At 39.0% G+C, this 21,799-nt stretch overlaps 1 protein-coding gene across 1 annotated transcript in view; it reads right to left on the reverse strand.

The window, feature by feature from the left end:
- PRTG (protogenin) overlaps positions 1-21,799 on the reverse strand; it is an 88,061-nt gene that overhangs the window by 2,346 nt on the left and 63,916 nt on the right. The window contains exons 11-19 of the mRNA XM_009323417.1: positions 13,850-13,945; positions 13,118-13,304; positions 11,283-11,410; positions 10,351-10,521; positions 6,511-6,693; positions 5,245-5,365; positions 4,156-4,318; positions 3,056-3,160; positions 1-1,944 (exon numbers count right to left, since the gene is read on the reverse strand). The exon at positions 1-1,944 is cut by the window's left edge and continues 2,346 nt beyond it. Of these exons, the coding sequence (XP_009321692.1) occupies positions 1,546-1,944; positions 3,056-3,160; positions 4,156-4,318; positions 5,245-5,365; positions 6,511-6,693; positions 10,351-10,521; positions 11,283-11,410; positions 13,118-13,304; positions 13,850-13,945 (1,553 nt within the window). The 3' untranslated portion in view covers positions 1-1,545. The remainder of the gene's footprint in view (positions 1,945-3,055; positions 3,161-4,155; positions 4,319-5,244; positions 5,366-6,510; positions 6,694-10,350; positions 10,522-11,282; positions 11,411-13,117; positions 13,305-13,849; positions 13,946-21,799) is intronic.

The raw sequence follows: 21,799 nt of genomic DNA on the forward strand, positions 1-21,799 counted from the left end.
TACAGGCAAGTTTATAACATTGGATGATTCCAACCTCCTCCCTCTCTCTCCCCCTCTCTCCTATTAAAAAACAAAACATGATACCCTGTCAGTTTGCTCCACGTTTCTGTGAGGCAGCTCAAAAGTAACAAACTGTTCCCTGAGTACAGGAAAAAACAACAACAACAACAAAAAACCCCAAAAAACACTAGAATAACTTTTAAAGGAGGTAGTATAAAACAGGAATTGCATGGGTTCAAGGCAGTAGCAGAATTCACCTCTTTCAACAGACTCTTCAACTAAAGCTCTGGCTTTTTTTATTTCTCATGGTAGCCTAATCAGAGTTTTAGATTGGCGTGTGGGTAAAGTCACTCCCTGAGCTAAAATTCCTGGCTAACAGCACACTAGGCGAAGGCAAGGAGCAGGGTTGCATCCTAACAACAGCTCTGAGACATACTACAATGCTAGCAGTGCTTATCAGCACTCAAAGCTGGGTAAAAATGAACTATAAACACATGACACGGTTTACTTAAAACATCTAAGAAGCTTTTAAGGCATCTTTCTGTACTCCAAAGCAACTTTATGAATACTAAAAAGGCATAAGGCAAATCAGTAATTTCATAATATATAATGCAAGGCACCATTACTAAGAAGTACTGCGATACTGGAATACTTAGCATTATTATCTATTCCATGACTCTCAGGCAGAGTCAAACTGTTTGGAAATCCTGAATACTTCTTCATTTTGCCATGCTTTTTAGCATTAACTGTCAATAAAGGGGCAACATTTGTCACTGTGGGGAACCCAACATGTCCCAGAGTCCTAAGGACATAGCATACATCCTGTCAGCAGTTGCTGGCACAAGTTTCTGGGGGAAAGGCACTGTCCTAGGCTTACTGGGGTTATGAGAAATCAAGAGGTACAAAAGATTTCATGTGGCTGTATACGTGGAAGCACCAACTCCAGTTTTCCCAGTTTTTAACATCCTCTGTGTCAACCACATTAAATCATTACATTTTATACTCTGAGGTTTCCTTCTTTTTAAAGACAGAGCTTCAGATAAACAATCTTGTTCACCTACCTATACAACTCCCTGATCACTGAGTGCGCACACATGCGCACGCACACACACACATTCTACACACAACTGAAAATAAAACAAAATAAAAGAAACCCAAAATAAAACAACACTACTAGGAAGTATCATCAGTTCCATAGCTGAGACCAACTAGAACACAAATGAGGTAAAGCAGTTGTCATTCAGAGTTTACCTCTCGGCAAACTGAGGTAGATAGTCGGCAAAAGGGCCAACAGCCTTCCCATTGCTCCAGTGACATATTTTTAACTTTAGTCAGAAATCTTCACTGTCCTTTCACATTTGTTGACCACTGAACATTCAAAATGAGTTTTAAAAAAAACAAACAAACAAAAAAAAAAAGGAAAAGAACATTCAACAGAAACATGGGATTGCCTGCTAGGTTAGTCAGGTTTTCCGCAATAAAACTTTGGCTCCCTGTTCATTGTCCTTCGAACAGACATACACTGCAAGAATGTCTGGCGTGGCCCTAAGGATGTGAGTTTTGCACCACAGAGTGTATCTGAAGAGGTGAGGTAGGAGTCTGGTCAGTAGCAAATGGCAGAGGAGACTCTGTGCAGTTACTTATAGCAGGGCTCATCATGTTCGTACCCAAGTCACTGCTTGCAAAAGGACTGGTAGTGGGAGGGGTGGCACTTGTCACAGAGGAGAGGTGTATCTCATCGTTGGACTCGTGAGAAAATCTTCCAGAGTCACCAGTTTCATGGCTTCCTTCACTGTTGGCCGAATGCTCCGTATCGGCAACAATACTGAACGGCATCTGGAAATTAGGCTGCTGGCCGGGAGAGCTGGGGGAGTCATCCTCACTGATCAGCACAGTGGTGCCTGGCTGATACAGACACACCGCCTGGACAAATTTTCTCTGAGGCTACATAAAAAGCAGAGAGAAAAAAGGTTGTTCAGCCTCTGAAAAGCTAGGCCATAATTGGAATTCTTACTGCATTTCCTATCTCCTATTCTGCCAGAGTGCCTCTAACAGCATTGGCTCGGAACAACCTGGGCTTTCCTACAGGAGGTTAAAAAGAATCGATCTCAGGTCTTGCTCATACTTTTCCATAATAGATGAAATAATCCCTTCTAGCTAAGCATGGCTAATCAAGAATAATTTAACTGGAGAGACCTGAATGGTATTTTAAAAACATACTTGGTAGAGCTCTCTCCTATACCTTCATGCATATTCTTTAAGCATTACTCCTTGGGTGGTAGCAAATATTTTGCTTGTAGAGGCATCAGAAATATGCAGCTGCTTCTGGAAATATTTTGGAATATGAATTTACATCATGGATATCAAGACTTCCTATTCCTTAAACATACAAGAGCACAATGCAAGTTACAATTCAATAAACATTAGTTAGATGCCCTGTAGGTGTGAATTTGCATGATAATGTTCAGGATTTGGTTTAACACTTCAGTTTTAAACTGTTATTTTTCTCATCCAAATAGCAAATGCGTCCAGAGCAACTATTTCAGAAGCCAGACAGTTCTACTCAGATTCTCTATTACTTCAGTACTTTGGGTAAATCATTTAATTTCCCTCTTTTGATTTCCCTTCATCGAACAAAGTTTTAGCTGTCAGGGTAGGAGGGGATTCTTTATATTTTTATATTCTTTTTATTTATAAATACATATTTAATTTGTATTTATTTTTATACAAAGTCTCTGCAGGTGATGTACTGTAGATGCTATGCATAGACCCAGTACACAGAAATCCTTTTGCTCACAGACAAAAGGGCACAGGCAAGAAAGCAATCAGTTAACTGTAAAGAGTTACAATATCTGACAACTTGGGACAGAAAATGAAACTTCCATAAGACTTTACTACAAGGTAAGAACACCATCAACCTTAACACAACTGAAACTATCCAATTAAAACAGACCACTAATTATGATTTTCCATAAATAGAAAACTACGTATCTTCCTTTGCAAACACAGGGTATTACAATAACGGTTGTGCATCTCTGCCTATTAGACCAATTACCTCCTCAGTCTTCCCCTTCTTAGTATCTTGGAAGAACAGCCACCTTTTCTTGCAGTTAGCCTTTGTGACAGGCCCATAGCTGTTAATAATCAGATCAGATCCCCCCTACAACAGAGGGAGACACACAGACATTTATTTTAACAAACTAAATTTCTAAGATATTTGACAATATTTTTCTATTCCTACCCATTGGCTCCATACTGAAAAGGAAGACAAATGAAGTCTTAGTGCTCAGTCACATTTTTGTGGTCTGCTATTCATCTACTGCTCGAGACAAGTCAAGACCAGATCCACTAAATCTGGCAAGCCCACAGGCCAGACACAACAGCTGTAATACTGCAAACACACAGCAAAATATTCCAGCCACTGCTCTTGCTCTACTACTTTGAATGTGACCATTCATAGGCATAGTGTCTGTGCCTGTGCTGGGGTCCATTTCCATTTCCCAGCTCTTGCACATATCCTCAGGGAGCAGCTCCGTTCAAGTTTGCAGTGTGTACGGAACAAGCCTGAAATCAGTATGTCTGTATGTGAAAGTAAGGCCAATGTGGTTTTGTCACACTGGATTCGACTGTAGGATTCTACACATCCACTGCTATCTAGATTGATTTCTAATGAATTGAGTTCATTGGAAAATTGACACATAGGAGTTTATAAAATGTAACATTGTCTTACCAGTAAATATACAGAAAAATATTTTCTTTAATACCTGCTTAGTGTCATACTTGACTAGATCGTGCACAGGCACTTACTGAACTAGGTGCTGACAAGGACTCTCTCACCTGTCTCCTTGGACTAGCAGACGCCACCTAGCAGCCCTAAGTCTATGGAGCTTTTATCCTTTGGTGCTGTGCCAGAGCCAAACCCTGCAATCTGCACGGTGCAGTGTAAGACAAGTGTACTGAATCAGATCTCTAGCTGAACTTTAAGATGAGTCTTGAAAATTTGACCCTGGATTGCCAAACTTGTGCTTGTCCCATTAAAAAAACCTGCTGTGGATTTGTAGTGTACATATTTTACTTTTGATAAGGACTCAGATGTTATAGCAATGAATTCTAAAGAAAGATTTCTGGTTTGGGAGTGAGTAAAGCTCACAGTACCTTAGCATCAATGAAGCTGTTTCCCACGATCATTGGCAATAAGGATTCCTCATTCTCTGCAATTCCTTCAATACTCTTCACCTCATTAGCACTGGCTAATGAGATGCTGGTGTGCGACAGCTGGTCAGTGCTTTGCTGCACAGGTTTAGGAGCAGATGTTTTCCTACACAATGTTAAGCACGAATAAAATTGACCCACAGGAAGAAAATATAAAAAAGCAAGGATAAACTTTAAAGCTATTATTACTCAAGTAATATTGGTATATTCTTGGCATTTACATTTTGTTATATGATACTCCTAACTCTCATGGAATTTAAATGTTATTGCTTGTGATAAAAATAACATCTGCTTCCAGTTAATCATACACAGTAGGCTACAAGCTTATGTGCAGACAGAAATTGTCATGATTAGTAATATTACTCGGAGGAAGTAACCACTAATGAATATTAAGACCTTTCTACCATGCTACACAGAGACTGTCTCCCAATCCATACTTTTTCCTGCATGTATGCTAAAAAACTCTTGTTACTAAAATATACTTTCAGGCAGTTTTTTAATTTATTATTTCAAGTAACTTATATTTGTTCCGATCCCAAAGTTATGGGCAGAGTCACTGGGCCAGTTTATGCCCCATAGCAGCTGATGACCAGACAGACAGATGGTGGCTTGCACCACTGCAAAGAAACTGCATCATGGAACTGCTTCATGTCCGAGTTCCTCTTGTCCAGCAACACCAGAGGGTTAAAGTCTTGCAAACCAGGTCTGGGCAGGCTGGAGGATTAAGCAGGAGGAGCAGATGATGTAAAGCAGCATGCTTATCTGACTCAAACGGGTTTTTTTATTTGGAAACATGCCTCATACTTAGTTGTCAAAGCACCACTGACTCACTTTGTGGGTTCTTCCTTCTTTTCATTGGAGAAGGGACTCAGGTAGAGTAGGAAGAGCCAACAAAGTGCTTTGTTTCCACTGCTGGTAGAAATAGGTGAAGAGACAGAGTACTTCAGAGAACTTGGCACTCTTGGAGAAGGCGGCATGTCCCAAGAATCAGTGCATTCAGAAAGAGCTCTATCTTCAAGAACAAAAACATACCTGGCTTTACTGCGATAAATTAAGATCAGGATGCAGATAAGGATGCAGGTCAAGGCTATGCAAACCCCAACAACAATGCCAGTCATTGATTTCTGGTCCAGATGGTAATAGTCAGAATACGCTATAGCAAAAAAGAACACAGAAAGGCTCAGTAAATAAGAAGAGTTACCCCCTGCTCCCTCTCAGGAAATTAAGAGGGTTACAGTCACAACCACAGAGACAAATGCTTCCTTTTAATGAGATTTCCAGACCTTCTGTGTCATACATTTTGATGCTTTTGAAAATAAAACTTTTAGACCAAACAGAGGAGTGTATGCAGTCCTGGTGTGGGAGGGGAAGAAGGAGCTGCCCCACACCACAGCCTCTTCGGTGACGTACAACATGGAGCAGAGGAGCTCTCTCCAACACCGTCCTTACAGGGTGCTAACTAGACAACAAAGGGAAAAGGCTTGGAGAGTTCCAGCCACTGTCACCTAGGTGGGTTCACTTTGGTTTATGCTTTGACATCATATGTCTATTAACCTAATCCTGAGGGCATGACTCTATTTGCTTATTCAGGCCTAAAATATAACTGAATTCCAGGAAGGGAGAAAACCTGAGCAAGAAAAAGTCCCTGTGTTTTAATCACAATTCAATGCGTAGCAACAAGGAAATATATACCTGAATAATTACTAGCCTTAAAATGTATAACAAGTCACCAAGATAAATCCTCTTCTATGTCAGACAAAGACAATGTGTTCTTCCATTCTTATATGGAGAAACCACTGATGCTACCTTAACTTCCGCAAGGTAACACATAGTTTTCCCCAAAGAGCTGCAGGTGGGTCTGACTTCTTTGGTGAAAATATATGCTGGTATATCACTCACTGACAGGTTGGTTTGGGTTGCTGGAATACCAGGAACCAGCAAATTTCAACAGATTTATCTGAGATGCCATCCCATCTCTGCCGGGCTGTCTGGTTCTAACTGACCCAGTGCTACTGGTATCTCAAGTCAAATAAAGGACTTAAAGGAAGCACCTTAAAAGAGTGGTGATATTGATGTAAAATTCAAAACAATTATGTATTCTCATTTGAAAGGCAAACTTCCAACTTCTGAGCAAAAGAATTAAACCAGTTCTGAGTTGAACTGAGATAAAAATTTCACTGTTAGGACTGTCTCACATAAAACAGAATGGTTTACCCAGAAAGCAGTTACAAGCTAAAACAAACAGGGATCTTTTTTCCTGGTACTTGTGACAGTGGTAATCAAAACATTCCTACTGACTTGTGGAGTCTCCCGAATCCAAGCGTTTAGGTCTCTGATTAGACTCTGATGTCTCCTTTGGCAGGACAGCAAGTTCTACTGCATTTGAGAAGGGTCCTTCTCCCACTTCATTGGAGGCTGCTATTTTGACCAAGTAGACATTTCCTGCTACAAGGTTTTCCAGCAAAGCCATGGTCATTGCTCCTATGAAAAGATTGATAAACAGTTCCAGTTAGACAAAATGTGTGGGCACAGACTGAGGTTCAGGCATTGGGACCTACACTTTCTTCCCAATACCACCTCCAAATCTTGTTTGAGGACTGTGATCTCTTTCATACGTTCTAACCTGCTTACACAGGGTACAGAATGAACACCGGGATTGCCTTCTTGTCCCTTCTGTCCTTTCTCTCCATACTGCTTGAACAGAGCACTCTGTGAAGTGCCAGTATAGTTCAAAACCAAGAGTCAAGTATTGACTACAATACACAGCATACTAATCCTAAATCTAGCGCTAGCTGCATTTCAGTGTGAGTGTTTACATTGTGATTGTATCTGTGAGGAGATGCTCCAAGGATTAACCAGACTTTCAGGCAGAGAAAGCAGAATGTTAGACCTCTCTCATATACTAATCTATGTGCCTCTCCTAGATCCACTGTGCCATGAATGTGAATGAAAATTGTCATAACAAAATAATTCAGGTTCAGTTTATCGAATTTCAGGTCTAGTTGGTAAAATGAACTGGACAGATTTGGAAGAGTACATTATACCACGCTTTTAAAATAAAATTAAACCGCATTTAGACCTGTGTAGGCTTCCTTGATTACTGTGCATCTAAGCTGTGCTACTAAAAATACTACAGAAAACATCTCTCTCACATGCTAAGGATTCATTTCTTAAAGTCCCTGAAGGCAGGAAAAACAGATTAAGAACATAAATAGGATTCACTTGCATTGTCCTTAGACAGGCAAAACTCCTGTCAAAGTCAATGAGAGCTTTGCCTGTCTAGGGACTGCAGACTGCTGCTTAAAATTCCAATTCCTTTCTAAAATGCTTGTGTTTCTTCCTACCATAGAAATACATTGCTTTTCTTTCCTTAAATAGTGGCAGTTACAGGACCAAATCTATCCCTTGTTCTCTTTCACATATTCCATTCACTTTTTCTCAGACTTAAGTCTAAATTTCAACATTTCAAATCAGTTTCAGAAGTCAGAATTTATAGTATCGTGGGAGGGTGTAAAATATAAGGTTGTTTTGTTGACAGAAAAGATTATACATTTGGCAAAAGGGAAGCTACTTCAAAAGCTATTTCAGCTCTTCCATAAAAAACACCCATTAGCTGAAAGCATTTGAAGTAAAATGTGAGGTATCTGTAACCAAAGGAGCTGTAATATTTAGCACCAGCAAGGGTGAAAGGTCACGTTTCAATATTACAGGCTCTTTCCCACCAGCTCCTTTCAAATCTGCTGCATTAGTAAAGCAAGTAAGCACTTTGTACTGATTTACTGCACACCAAGTGTGTAAAGGCTGTAACTTCTGATCCACTTAAAGAGAACTAGGGAAAAGGGGGGAGGTGGCTGGAAGATAACTCACATCACGGATCAGCAACAAACTGCAGTTATATTTTCTAATTCTGCCATGCCTAACACAAGCTCAGTCAAATTAGAGGGTTTTGTTTTTTAAGTTGATGGACTGGTAGAAATTTTCATGCATAAACTAAAGCCCATGCTAGGACTTTTATAGGTGGTAGGGTTGGTTTGTGGTTTTTTTGTTTTGATTTGGTGGGGTTTGTTGGTTTTTTTTTGGGGGGGGGAGGGGGGGAAGGGTGTCTTTGGAGGTATGGGAAAGGAATGGGGTTAAGATTTCACAAATCTTCTGCAGAACAAGTTTAGTGTCAAGACAAAACAATGCTATTTATTGCATAGGGTTAGCTGATCTAATCCGAATAAATGTATTAAAAAACCCAAACCCTGCTTCTACCTCAAATTACTTATGAAAGGACTGTCACGGGACTATCACAGTATTTGCCCAATTTTGCCTTTACGTACTAGTTTTCTTTCACAGACTTTTTCATCTGTACTTTAACTAAGAGCGTTACAGATTGTCCTAACGTGTCAAGATGCCCGAATTCCATGCCATGCCTCAAACCCTAATATATCTGTCAAAATACAAAATTAGCGACCCTAACATTGATGGACATAGTAATACACTGAGATTTATAGCTCTCCATTTGCTCATTCCCTCCAACACTTTTAGTATGGGAACACATGAAAATGTTTACTGTTATTGCCATCCCCTCATCCAAAATATCTATGGTAAAAGACTATTTGAGATGCCGTTCAGTTTCACAGCCATGGCTGAGCTGAAGTATATACCTGAAAGCAATTCAGCCACTTCGCTGCATACAACAAATACAGCGTATCATCACCAAAATGACAAGATTTATTCTTGAAATATAAGCTCCCTGTGAATTTAAATCTGCTGGGTTTTTTAGTGAGTAAAAATTAATATTAAATTGGTCCTTTAATATGACAACTTTACAACACTGTTTCTTTCAACAGTTTAATGGGACTTTATATCACTGTTTCTTTGAACAATTTTAATAGTGAAAAACCATGGGCTCAATCTTCCCCCTATAGTTAGACCTCATAACTAGAGACTCATTATTTTTCACAAATTTTGCTTAAGATTAATAGTAATTCTACTGTTATTCTTCACAGCTGATCATTATATTTGAGGCCAGCCTGACAAATACCATTCTGCTCCAGCAAAGACAAAGCGGTACTGCCATCTTTCAAAATGGCTGTTGGTCCTTTGTCTTCTCTTCAGGAGCAGCACAAAGGACAACCACCGTCATTGAACTAAAACAGTTTACTCTCACTGATGGCGAAATGAATTGTCCTCTGTGACTGCATACTCGTTAAGTTTTATGAATTTTTCTCCACAGCAAATTTAAAGCCTCACTCTCTGCTGACAACTAAGCTTTCAGCCATGAAACAACACAGAACAACAAAATAGTAACTCTTCCTGGGCAATCCTCTTAAATAAGCTACTGAAGCACATGACTACCCTGTAATACTGAGCTTCCCTCTCTGGTTTAATACATTATTGGAACATTATCTATTCTGAACTGCCTCTGTCTATTTTGACTACCAACTGAACATTAAATGCCTTTTTCTTTTTTTCTGGCTACAGTAGAAATCTGTTCTTGATGCAGCTCTTCAAATCGTAGATTATTCTGGAAAGTGCCTGTAAAAATTTAGACTATAGCTGCATCTAATCACAAAGATGTGACTGCAGTTTATATCACCATACCTGAGTTACTGTTAGATTAGCTAGCTGGGGCTCCGCAGGAGAATACAGCCAGAGAATTAAATTGAATTTGCAGAGCAATTTACTGGGAGTAGGGGAAAGTTCATTAAGCAAACTGAGCTAACTGGATCTGCAGTGATCAAAAGAAACATATAAACCCACACAGCCACATTTATAAATTTATTTCTGGAGAGCAAGGCATCTCAGAGACTTCATATTTGAAAGAGTGCATTTACAAAAATGAAACCGTCACAATCATGGTTACAACAGAACTCAGATGGATGTAATTGGATTTATGAGACATTTGGGTTCACACGCACACACTGAGCTCCAAAGCAACACTGAGAGCCCCTCTCCCCTCACCTTCTGAGTATTAATTGGCTTTTAATACATTTTCATCACAACCATGGGAATAATTCTAAACTAATTATAACTTTTATGTGAACATTTATGAGACTTTCTTATTGTAGCCCAAGGGAGTTGAAAGTAACAAAGCATCTCATAAGTAGCATCACTGTTTCTCCAGTTCATAGGTTTATGATTTTAGTTTACCTTCTCTGTGCAACACTTGCCATTCACCAGCAATCCAAGACTTCCTGGATGCATAAAGGATAGTATATCGTGTAACAACTGTTTCAGGACCATCAGGTGGCTTCCAGGAAACCAAAGCAGTATCATCCTCTATCAAAGTCACCTTCACTCCTACTGGAGGGCCAGATGGTGCTGTGAGAACAGTAACACAATGCTATTAGGCTAACCTAATTTACATGCAATTAAATTGCTTAGAAAGAAACTGATGTGCAGACCTAATGGCTACTGCTACATGCCAGATAAACAACATAAACAAACACATACTGCTCTTCAAGAGAAACTCTCCTGTTAACTCTGATCCGGTCAATGGCTTAGATTTTTAAAAGCGCATTTCATGTTTTTCCTTCAACTCCAGAAGGAAACAGTTACTGACAAAAAAACCACATAATTACCCTGTGAACAGGTACATCCCAAACATTGCAATGCTGAGAACACGAAACTGAAGTTTTTGATTTTCACTGACCAAGCTGACAGAAAAGCAAACCAGCAGCTAGAGCAGTAGATGTGTAGTATTCTTACAGTTTCTAAAGCTTCTGGTTTTTAAAATATGTTTTCATAATGCCTATGAATCAGCCATGCCTCTTCAATACGTACTTTAAATTTTTTATTCAAGTTATTTCCATTCAGTGGTTGCTAATGGTGTAAGTATATCACATTTTATATAAAAATCATTGCTGATTTTAGGTAGATTTTGAAAAAGAATTTCAGAGTTTCAAAACAAAGATTTCCTGACCACATTTTTCTCTCTCTCACCAAGAAGAGCAATATCTGTATCTCAGAGGAAAGTATTTCTTTCTCCTACAGACAGCTTAAAATTAATAAGCAATTTTTCAGGCCATTTGGTTTACAGAGCTTTCATTTTAGAATCATGTGGTCCTCTCCTAGTGCCTTACCTTCTGGAAGGGTAGTATGGTAGACTACTGGACTCCAGGGACTGGAGAGCTGGTCCACATGCAGCCGAACTGCAAATTCATACATGGTTTTTGGCTCAAGACCTTGAACTAACATGTGAGTCTCTGACCTGTACAGATGAAGGAATAAAATAAATTTAACAGCAGCAGTTGACTTGAAGATCCCAAACTCAAATGATCTCTCTTAGTCACTGTGAGTAGATTCTCACTGTCAGTTCAACACAAGACAAACCAGTTCAAGTCCAGACACGTGGTCCATCTGCACTGTCTACCTGAAAATGTAATTGTACTAACCCTGGAGCTCTCTAGAGGATATTATGTCTGCTGTCAGTTGACTTGAGCTCAAGTTTTCATAAAGGTTGTTTGGACAGCTGACGCACAAGCAAGTCCAAGAATATTATTGCCCAGATCACCAATAGGTATCCCAAACTCAGCTCTTTCCACATTTGTCCATGCTTCAAGCTGGAGTAACACTTAAACCACAACCAGCACCACAGCTGAAAAGGCACATGCTGTTGGCCTCATCAGCTATTCCTGGATCTGCTTCTCAGTTCACAGAACAGACATAGGCTATGTGTGCAGCTTCCTCTTCCACTTACGGCCTCTATCACCTCATGTTTAGGTGATCTCTGTAGAATATGAATGTTTCCTACTCATCTTGTAGTCATATTTGGTAATTTATCAATTGTAAAATTGATTATATTAATAGTAATATTGCAGTTTACGTTTGATCACGAAGTCGATTGTAGACATTCTGCTTTATTTTGATTCTGGGGGTGGGAGGAAATCTTTCGTATACACCAGGGTTAATTCCAGGTGATAATACCCCAGTTGAGATTAAATCTCAATTTAAAATGGTGTTACTCTACAGATATTGCTTTATTAATCTCATTTAGTATTTTCACCTTCCATACTGCAAAGGCAGTCACCAATATTTGCAATGGTCTCATCCTAACACAAAAAGCAGCATTCATTGCTTTGCTCCACATTGCACACTAAGAATTTTACATGGTGATTATACCGTGTCTAATCATTAAGTCAGGAGTTATACAGCAGGGGATGCACTCTTTGAAGAGAAAACCATCGATGTTAGGATGGAAACTATCTTTTAAGACAGCATTTTTCTTATTTAGAACGCTTGAGTAAACCCAAGTATTGAGGGAGCTACACACATATGGATTCCCTCAACAGCACCATGGCCCCCAGCATAGGCAGGCACAATGGAGCAGTCTTCTGCTCCTGTACCACCTGGGCAGAGAGTTGAACACCAAGCCTAGGCAGAATTTCTTCCCTGTCCTGCCATTCTGTGGCTCATGCATTGCTTATCTGAAAAGCAAGCTGTAGTTCCTACTCAGCTTTCTCCTGGCGGGGTGCCACACACTCAGGAATGTGGCATTCCCACAATAATGTGCTCAACCCCTCAAAACTCAAAAATTCTTGTTTCCAGTCTTAAAATCAGACACTGGACTAAGACTCATCTTTGCCTAGACAAGCTACCTACAAAATAGGTATTCTCTTTTGTTTGGTTGAAGAAGAACTTAAAATTAAATTCAACTTAGCTAAAAAGCCATTAAAAATTCAAGAGCTTGTCCAAGGATCCAACACAAGGATCACAGGTAGAGAATTAAGCTGTTCTATGGACACATCTTAAATAACCCAAGAAACAGAACTAGCAGCCACTGGGCAAAACACACAGTCCTCTAAGGGAGATAAAAGTTGTTACAGCAAAAGGCTTAAGAGAGGGCAGGAAGAGTAGAAACTGAGTGGGAAGGATCTGGAAATGGGAAACGAAGATTCATTAGTAGCGCTGCACTTACGTTTGAAGGTAGAGAACCAGAGAAGCATTCTGCAGCCCCACTGGGTTGCAGCGGATTGTGTAGTTAATGACTTGCGCAGATGTAAAGGCAGGCTTTCCCCAGTGAAGGTAAATAGAAGATGAAGTGTTAGCTTTGGCATAGAGGTGGTGAGGAGGTGGTGGCGGTGGCACCATGCGATCACGGACAGCTGTTTAAAACAAAACAAGAGCATGAATTATTTAATGAACTGTATACAGATACTGGTAAGATTAAGAGACAGGTCTGAGCCCACAGGTTTAGATTCAAATCTGCCCCTACTCAGCACTACCTGGTATTCAGACCCAGGAATCTGGTTCAAGCTATTGAAGATCCCTCCTAACCCGATACATGTCACATTACTTCTGTAGTCCCACTTGTTTAGTCAAAAACAAAGACAAAACTATAAACAGAGACAAGGGAGAGAGATAAATCTCTCATAAGATACATGATACCTCACTGGTTAGATGATGCAGACAATCCAATAGGAGGAAAATGTGCTTTGTAGCTATCTTGTTTCCTCAGCTGAAGTTCATGAACACAGGAGACTGTCTCAGTTGCAGGATGACTAGGATAGTATTTGTCAGAGATATGATCTTTCTGGTTCTCTGTTTTACACTGAATTAATTGATTATTTATAGGTTAAAAACACAGAGCTGCTGGGACCTTGAAACAGCTCAGCTCTTAATAAATTCTTCATGCACCTACAACACTTACAGACACATCCTGGAGTGCTGACTGTTTGGTCTGCCTGATAACCTTCTTCCATACTGTTATATGCCAGCAGCCTTACATGATACTTTCTTCTAGGATCTGCACAAAAATAAAAGGAATAATTAGACTCAAGGAAAAAAAAAAAAAGGATTTTCAGACTTCTACAGATGGTGAGATAACTTGATTCTCCTGCAAGTTTGGTTCAAAAATCATCTGCTACAATCAGCAGACTGATGAATGGGCTGGATGCCTGGAAGCCTGTCTTTTTTCCAGCTCTGCGAATTTCCCTGAATCTTTGCCCAGACTGCACTAGAATCAGTCACATATCTCCCAGTCTTGCTTCCGATAGCCTGAAACCGAAGTTTGTAACAGAAATCAGTGGGAGTAGGATAAATATCACATTTCCATCTGTAACAAAATCACACCTTCACAGCTACAGAGCTAGATTTAATAGTATTATTCAGCGTATTGAAAGTGCTTTCAGTCTATAATAAAGATTTTATAAAACAAACAGCATGAGGTCCACAGAAACCAATAGTTATTTCTGGATAAGCAGGCTGTAATGAAGCAGGGCAATCAAAGCAAAGGCAGGAAGACAGGATCCAGCAAAGAAATGGGAAATGTTTTAGTTCCAGGTTCCGAGAGGAGATATACTGTGAAACAACAGTGATTGTTAATAATGCCTTTGACACACAACTTCCACATGTTTGCTTGAAAGCTGGTTCCTGGCATTCCTAGAGGGTCACTGTTCCTAGCTTGAAGAGTCTCCCTATTTCCCTTTCTCTGGCCATGTCTCTGGGTACCCATATTGCAGTTTGCTGCTTCTATCAGCTTTGTTAGTGACACGCTGGCCTTGATCCAAGTGAAAATTTACTACAGAGAAATGAGTTAGGAAGGGGCTTTGAACTTTCTGTAAGTGGAGATGGTGTGGGGTACTCCCAGATGACATGGCTTCTCTCATGAAATAAACAGGAACAAAAATCCCTGACATTTCTTCACCACAAGTAGGACTTTTGTTTACATCAGATCGTTGGCTCCCTCTGCAGTCTCTGCACCAGCAATACAATCTTAACTTGATTTGATGTTTCTGTAAAGACGGCATAGTAATTTCATAATAATGCATTTTGTAAAATCTTTTCATATTTATTTTGAAATAGACAAACTTTTTGTGCTGCAGTTATCAGCATCAGCTTTAAATGAGATATTGCTAGGTAGAGTTTACATCTCTATGTATTTTTATTTTTAAAAGACTATTTTACCAAAATCTAAATATAGGTGTAAAGGAAAAGGTGCTCTTAAATTTGGATTAAAGTATTTCTTTGATGTGTTTAACACTAATGGTAGAATAGGCAAGAGGAGCCCATTCCCATTTTTCAAATAGACTTTCACATCACAAGTAGACAATATAAATAACAAAATGTCAAAAAATGAGGGTTTTTTTAAACTAGAGTAAAATTCTCATTTGCTTTCAAGGGTTTTTTTTGAGTTTACAATATCACTTTAACAACAGATGACAACAGTTGTTCCTAGCCAACAAATTACAATCAGAGAAAAGAAGGAGATGGACACAAACACACAGAATAACCTTAAGCATGTGATAAAAGAAAATGTGGAATTTTAATATTGAAAATTCAGAAAGATAGTAAGATTTTACATGTAAATCATTGCAATCTCTTAAAAATTTGTAAAAACAGAAGACATGTGGAGGGAATGTGCATTTAAAAACACTGAGTGCAACCAAAAAAGATAACTGTGCTTCAAAAGTACCAAGTGATTTGAATACACCAGAATCAAGTTGTGGTGACTTATCAAGGCTAATTACAGCATGCATCTCAGAAAAGCAGAAATATATACCTTCCCAGGCTTCTTAACCTGTGGTAGGAATACCTATATTTAGCACATAACTGAAATATTCAAAAACAAAGCTAAAATTTAAAAAAGAGGCCATCAAGACCTCTTTAAGATCTCATTAGGATTATGCTTTGGAGGTTGTTAAAATAATCGATTCTCCCAACCATTCTTAGAAAAAACTTGAATTCGGGTACTGTTTAGCAGACCCTTGAATAGATTCCACATAAACAGGCGGCATCCAACCGGCCAAGTGTCACAGTCTATCTTTTTCTTTACAAGTTTCTGCAGAAGAGACCCCTGCTGCATTTCCGCAAGACACAGGATGACAGACACGACAATTTATCATCCTGCCGAGCACCTTCAAAAACTCTGTGCCCTTTGAAAGTGGTCACCCAGAACTGATCATCTTCACTGTGAAATGAAGAATAGCTAAGGTCTAGTGCCCTGCTGAGCTGAATGAGGAGCCTGTGAGGTCTGTTTATCCTCATTGCTTTTTTTTTTTTTTTTTTAAACCTGAATTCCTCATTAACACTTGATTGGGGAGGAGAGGAAGAATAATGGGATGTGGAAGAAAGGCAAAAATGTAACTCCCACAAAAAAAAATCAAATGTTTTGAGAAAAACACATTTTCTAAATCTTATTTGAAGTGTCTTTAATGCTCTCCATTTAGAAAAAGCACAACGTTGAATACCATTCATCTTACTCTTGTGTAATGCAAGACGTTTCAAAAAGAATTATCTTTATATAGAAAAACTTGATTAAAAATAAAGTCTCTCAACTAGTCTCTACCAGCTAAAAAACAAGGTTATTTCCACTACAGGACATCATGGTTCAATTGGTAGCAAGACTAGTTCAATCCAAAAGCGATGTCAGAATTTTTAAGCTGTCACACATTACCACTTCTATGGTTGGAAAAACCATCTGCTGGTATCTGTAATTGAAAGAGCAACTGAGGAGGGCTGCATTACGTACCGGCCTAGAAAAGCCTAAATGTTATAGTAATCCAAAAAGGACAATATAAAAGAATTTTAAAGACAGTGTACTGAGCAGCGAAAGAAACTGATGCGAAACTTGCTTCACAGATTACACATATAACATTAGTGAAGACCAATTCAAAGTACCTGCTGAGATGCTGTTCCGTGTTGATCATAGCTTCACCATATGCAAAACAAGATAACCAATAGCCAAAGATCTGCCTCCAGTTCCAACAGATACTTGCACACTGTTTTTATGAAGTGGTGGAAAATATTTTTTTGTCTGAAGTAGCTTCTGTTTCAAATATTTTTAACAACTGTTAGTTTCGTTTACAAGCTTATGATATGATTTACTCCTCAATGGCAATCCCAGTGCAAACTCGGCATAAACACTTTCATCTGTTCATCAGCTGGATCAAACATTCAAAGCCAGACATATCCTTAGAGAGAAAACAAACTTCAGGAGCTTTCTTATCTTTAACCAGCATAGGTATCCTGAATAGTTTACACATAAATCATTGATAAAAGATTGGGGATAGCAAGGCCACCTGGGGGGCTGACAGTCTCAAATTTAGTGTATGCCATCCACGCACATTATACAGCAACAGGAGGCTTGAGAGGCTCAGAAGTCAGGGAAGCAAGTATTGAGGCCATCAGTCATGCTCATAACAGACCCAGGAGTAACACATCTTTCCACAGAAGATCACTGCTATTCAGAAACAAATTAAGTGCAGTGATTTACTCAACCCATTCAACACACAAATTCCGTTTAAGTAAAAAAAAAAACAACAAACCTCACATCAAGATTTCACCTCTGCATTTTCAAAATTTCTCTGAACAGCTGGCAACACTGAGTCATTTCAATTAATTCTCTTGCAATTGCCAGTATTTGTGTAGTGGTTGAAGGCTCATTCCCAGACCTAAGGTGAACAGGAACAATTTTGTAGCCTACTTACCAAGTGAGTGAATTTTTTAAAGTTAATTTGTTTCTGTTCAATTTGGTTTCGTTTTTTTTCCAGTGCTGCTGGCATTAGGTTGTTGTAAATTAAGTGTCACAGCACCTACAGCTTTTTATTAGGCATTTTTATTGTTATTACTTAAATCAGCTGGTGGAAAGGACAGAAAAACTACACTGTTTGTACAAATCAAGAGGCCGGCACTGATGCTGATATAAACATGCTAGAGCTAATTCATAAATTTTATTACAAGAGTGCCTCTGGAGTATACAGAGCCTGTCTTAAAAGACATTATCAGCTGGATGTGGTAAGCTGGCACAGATGTTCCAACCCTGGTTTTGTGACAAGTCATTTCATTTCCCAGCTTGGAGAGAACCACAGCTGTTTATCTGTCTGGACACAAGAAATTGAGAGAAACTGCAAAAATATCATGAAGAATTGAGACTTGATTTATTAGCAGTTCTATTGCTCTACAGTTCATTGGAACATCCACGTTTTATTGCACCAGCTCAAAGTCATTCAGTATTCTTTCCTACTGCCATCAGCCTTGCTTCTACGTAAATCTTCCATCTCTCTTTCAGTAAGGGGAGAAGTTGCTACAACGAAGCAGCTGTCAGTCAGAAATACTCATATTCAGATTTTCTATTTTCTTTTCCAAAACCTAAGATTTTAATATGTTCAAATTATATCTATTTATTAGTTGAACATGGATTAAACATAGAGTCCAGTTTTCAAAGCTTAGGAAAACATAAATGGTCTAGTAAATACATACACAATGGTAGGCAAAAGCAACTACAGAGTTGCTCTTCTCATGCCAGAACTAGTTTTAGTGTATGTTGGTGTATTCCATGGAATTCCATTGAGTTACTGTCTCAAACTTAGTTCTTCGGTTCTTCCAAAACACTGAGACAAATACACAAAAACATAGAAAACAATCTGTCATTGTTCCACAGTAGAATAAATGGTGCTTCCGTTGACCCTTACTGGCCTCTGAAATATATCCACTGAAAACCTAGGTTTTGCTGGGATGACTCCTGTAGCAGCTACCATTATTTGGAGGAAGGCGGCGGGGAGGTCCCCTGTTTTGAAGACATTTCCCTAGTGATAAAGGTGACATGGGGAGAGGATGGAACATCTCTCCAACCAACGTGGGTTAGTTCCATCTGGTAGAGTCATACCTCATTACTGCCAGATGGTGTCCTCATGCACTTCCAATGAACACAGCTGGAAAAACTAGAGGCATCAAAGATTAAATGCCTGTATTAGCAGTTAAACAACTAAAACGAAAAATGTGCTTCTAATCACTTTGCAGCTGGTGAAGTACTTTTTAATGCAACTACCTCACTCTTAAATGACCAAGATTGCACAGACTGAACTTTTACGAAAAGTTACTAAGAACAATAAAGTCACTTCCATATTCACAATGGAACAAAAATTCCATTCTCAATACATTCTATTACATAATTAAAACCCTCTAAGCTTAAAGCAGCACGACACTAACAACACAGCCAATGAAAAATTCTAATCCATATATAATTCCATCCTCCCTTCTCAAAAGAATACACAGAAATGCATATGTCCTGATTACATTTTAACACTATCTTCAAATCAGTTTCTGCAAAAGACCAAACTGCGTTTATCCCATTCATAATGGGACATTCATAATGTCTTCATATGACTCTTCTATTCCAGGTAAATTTATAGCATTAAAGATAAATATAAAACCTGTAACAGCAGGTTCCACGACCACATTGTACACACAAGACACACTGGGTAACTGTTCATTCAGCTGAAGCTTATATTCAATAGAAAATGAAGAGTCCTAAATCAAGAGTGTTACAGAGCCGTGTTTGCTGATATCAACACAGCCAAAATTTTGGCTTTCTGGCAAATGCTTCACAGAAAGCATCTGTTTACAGGCTACTTAGCCAAGGTTACAAGAGAGTGTAATATTGCAACCTCTAAAAGCCCTGACATTGTTTCCTTCAGCTGCTGCATGTTTGTGAAGCATCGAAGGCCTTGAAAGGAGCCAGAGCAGAGCCAGCAGGTCAGGGCTAGATAAAATTAAGAAAGAATCCGAGGTCAGACCATGAAAGAACTTCCCCCCCCCCCCCCCCCCCCCCCAAAAAATGGGGCCCAACCCCCACCACCTTCCTCTCCTGGTAAGAAGAGACAGCACTCCACAATCTGGATTTCAGGCTTTTTAAGTCCTCTTCGGGGAGAGGAAAAGATAAGGAAACCCAAAGAAAATGGATGGTTTACTATCATTTACTGTTGACTCATTAGGTCTGGATACTGAACATACTTTCATACCTGTTTTGAACATCCCCACTCTCAGCAATTTAGAAGGAAAATATTAATAGAAATAAAAGTATTGGGGGCTTTGTTCTTGTTTCTACAAGAATTAGGATTGCACAGAATTTCTAGAGAAAAAAACAAACAAAAAAGTTCAGTGGCTTGATGTTCTGAGTCGAGTTCAACGACTAGAAACCTAGAAATAACTTCTTAAGCTACATTCAGTATGGCGATTCTAACAATCGGGGAAGGGGATAAGAAAAATATTTCAGTTTTATTCTAGCTTACATACAAAATTTTAAATAATACTTCTTTTCCTTTCAATTAAAGGTATGAAAACCACACTACACTCAAAAGGTTGAAAAAAAGGTTGTTCTAAGGACAAAACTTCTGTGGCCAAATGTCCATTTTTAATTTAGTCTTTCATGCTGCTTGATTTTTTGTGTAACCTACAGGTCCATTGTTGCGTAGTGGTCTGGCTGGATAGCTCATTGGTCTGGTTTGCCAGGGTGACTGTGCTGCCCCCAAGCCCATCCCTTCAACACAATAAACTCCAGATAATTATTCAAAGCAGAGGCCAGCAGCATGGGCTGCTCTGACATCAGGTCATGGCCTTTGACATCGAATCTGGGGCTAGCCAAAGTCTGCTCCAAGCAACAGAGGTCCAGGGGAATTATTAAGGGGGAAGGGTGGGAAAGGAACAGCACTGAGAAATACTATCCTTAAAAATGTACTTTTGAAGCAAAGTAATGTAAATACAGCAGAAACTTATTAGGAATATAAGCAAATACATTGAAAATATACTAGACAAAAGGGACAGAGAAGCGCATCAAGCCAAACAGTAACATAAAGCCGGGAAGTAGAAGGATGATACAGATTCAGGTCTGTTCCTCTCAAAAGCAGGTATTCCCTCACAGATTTTCAGTACTGGATTTTATTTCTCTTTTGTAAAAAATGCCCTTTTACCTTGCTCAAGTACATATGATTAAGCAAATAAACACAGTTTAGCAATGCTGTTCTAGTATAGTTTCTAAAATCTTGTCGAGGCTCTGGATATGCAGTTTCTAAGCATTATTACTAGCTTCAGATAATAATATTTAATTACTTCTATTTTTAAAGGAGTTGGAATTTCAATTGATTGCACATTTTGAATAACAACCTTTTAATATCAGATTAAAATAGTTTGAGAGGTTACAAATTGCCAACATTTTACATCTCCTGGTTTCTTTTTCAATTTAAAGGTAACTTTAAACAGTTAGGTGGAACAAAGACTGTCATACTCGTGTTTTCCTTTGCAAACCAAATAACTGAAGTAGTAACTAAGCAATTTGTTCTTTGTACAACATTGTAAAAGTTTATTTTGGTAGAAGCTAGAACATATGACATATGTGAATTGATCCAGCTAAATGGTCTGGCTTTCCACAGCTTTGGATGGCTCTCGCTTATTTGTCTAAATCTGAAAAGGGTCTGTATCCCTTTTGTAGCTTTGTGCTATCCCCTTAGAGGGCCCCAGGACAAACAACACCTCACACCCCCTTGCAGTAAAAACATCACCTCTCCTACTGCCCACCATCAGCAATAGCAGCTTTATACAAAAAAAGTGTGGGGGGAGGGCTAGCGGGGCAGGATGAATTCCCAACATACAGCATTTTGGCCTTTTGGAGACTACAGAAACAAGAGAACTATCTAAAGGTCTCCAACCTTTTTAAAAGTGAAGCAAATCTCAAGGATTTTAAGTTTGCTCAATTTCCTTATGGGTGTAGAACATTACCACTATGCCTGTAATGTTTTCAATCAGTCCCTATGTTTCTCTTGCGCTTTAGAGAACTGTTAAATTGCACAAGCAAAAAGCTCTCTTCCAATATTATTCTAACAAC

Source organism: Pygoscelis adeliae, unplaced genomic scaffold (genome assembly GCF_000699105.1).
Source record: "Pygoscelis adeliae isolate BGI_AS28 unplaced genomic scaffold, ASM69910v1 Scaffold545, whole genome shotgun sequence".
Taxonomy (NCBI): Eukaryota; Metazoa; Chordata; class Aves; order Sphenisciformes; family Spheniscidae; genus Pygoscelis; species Pygoscelis adeliae.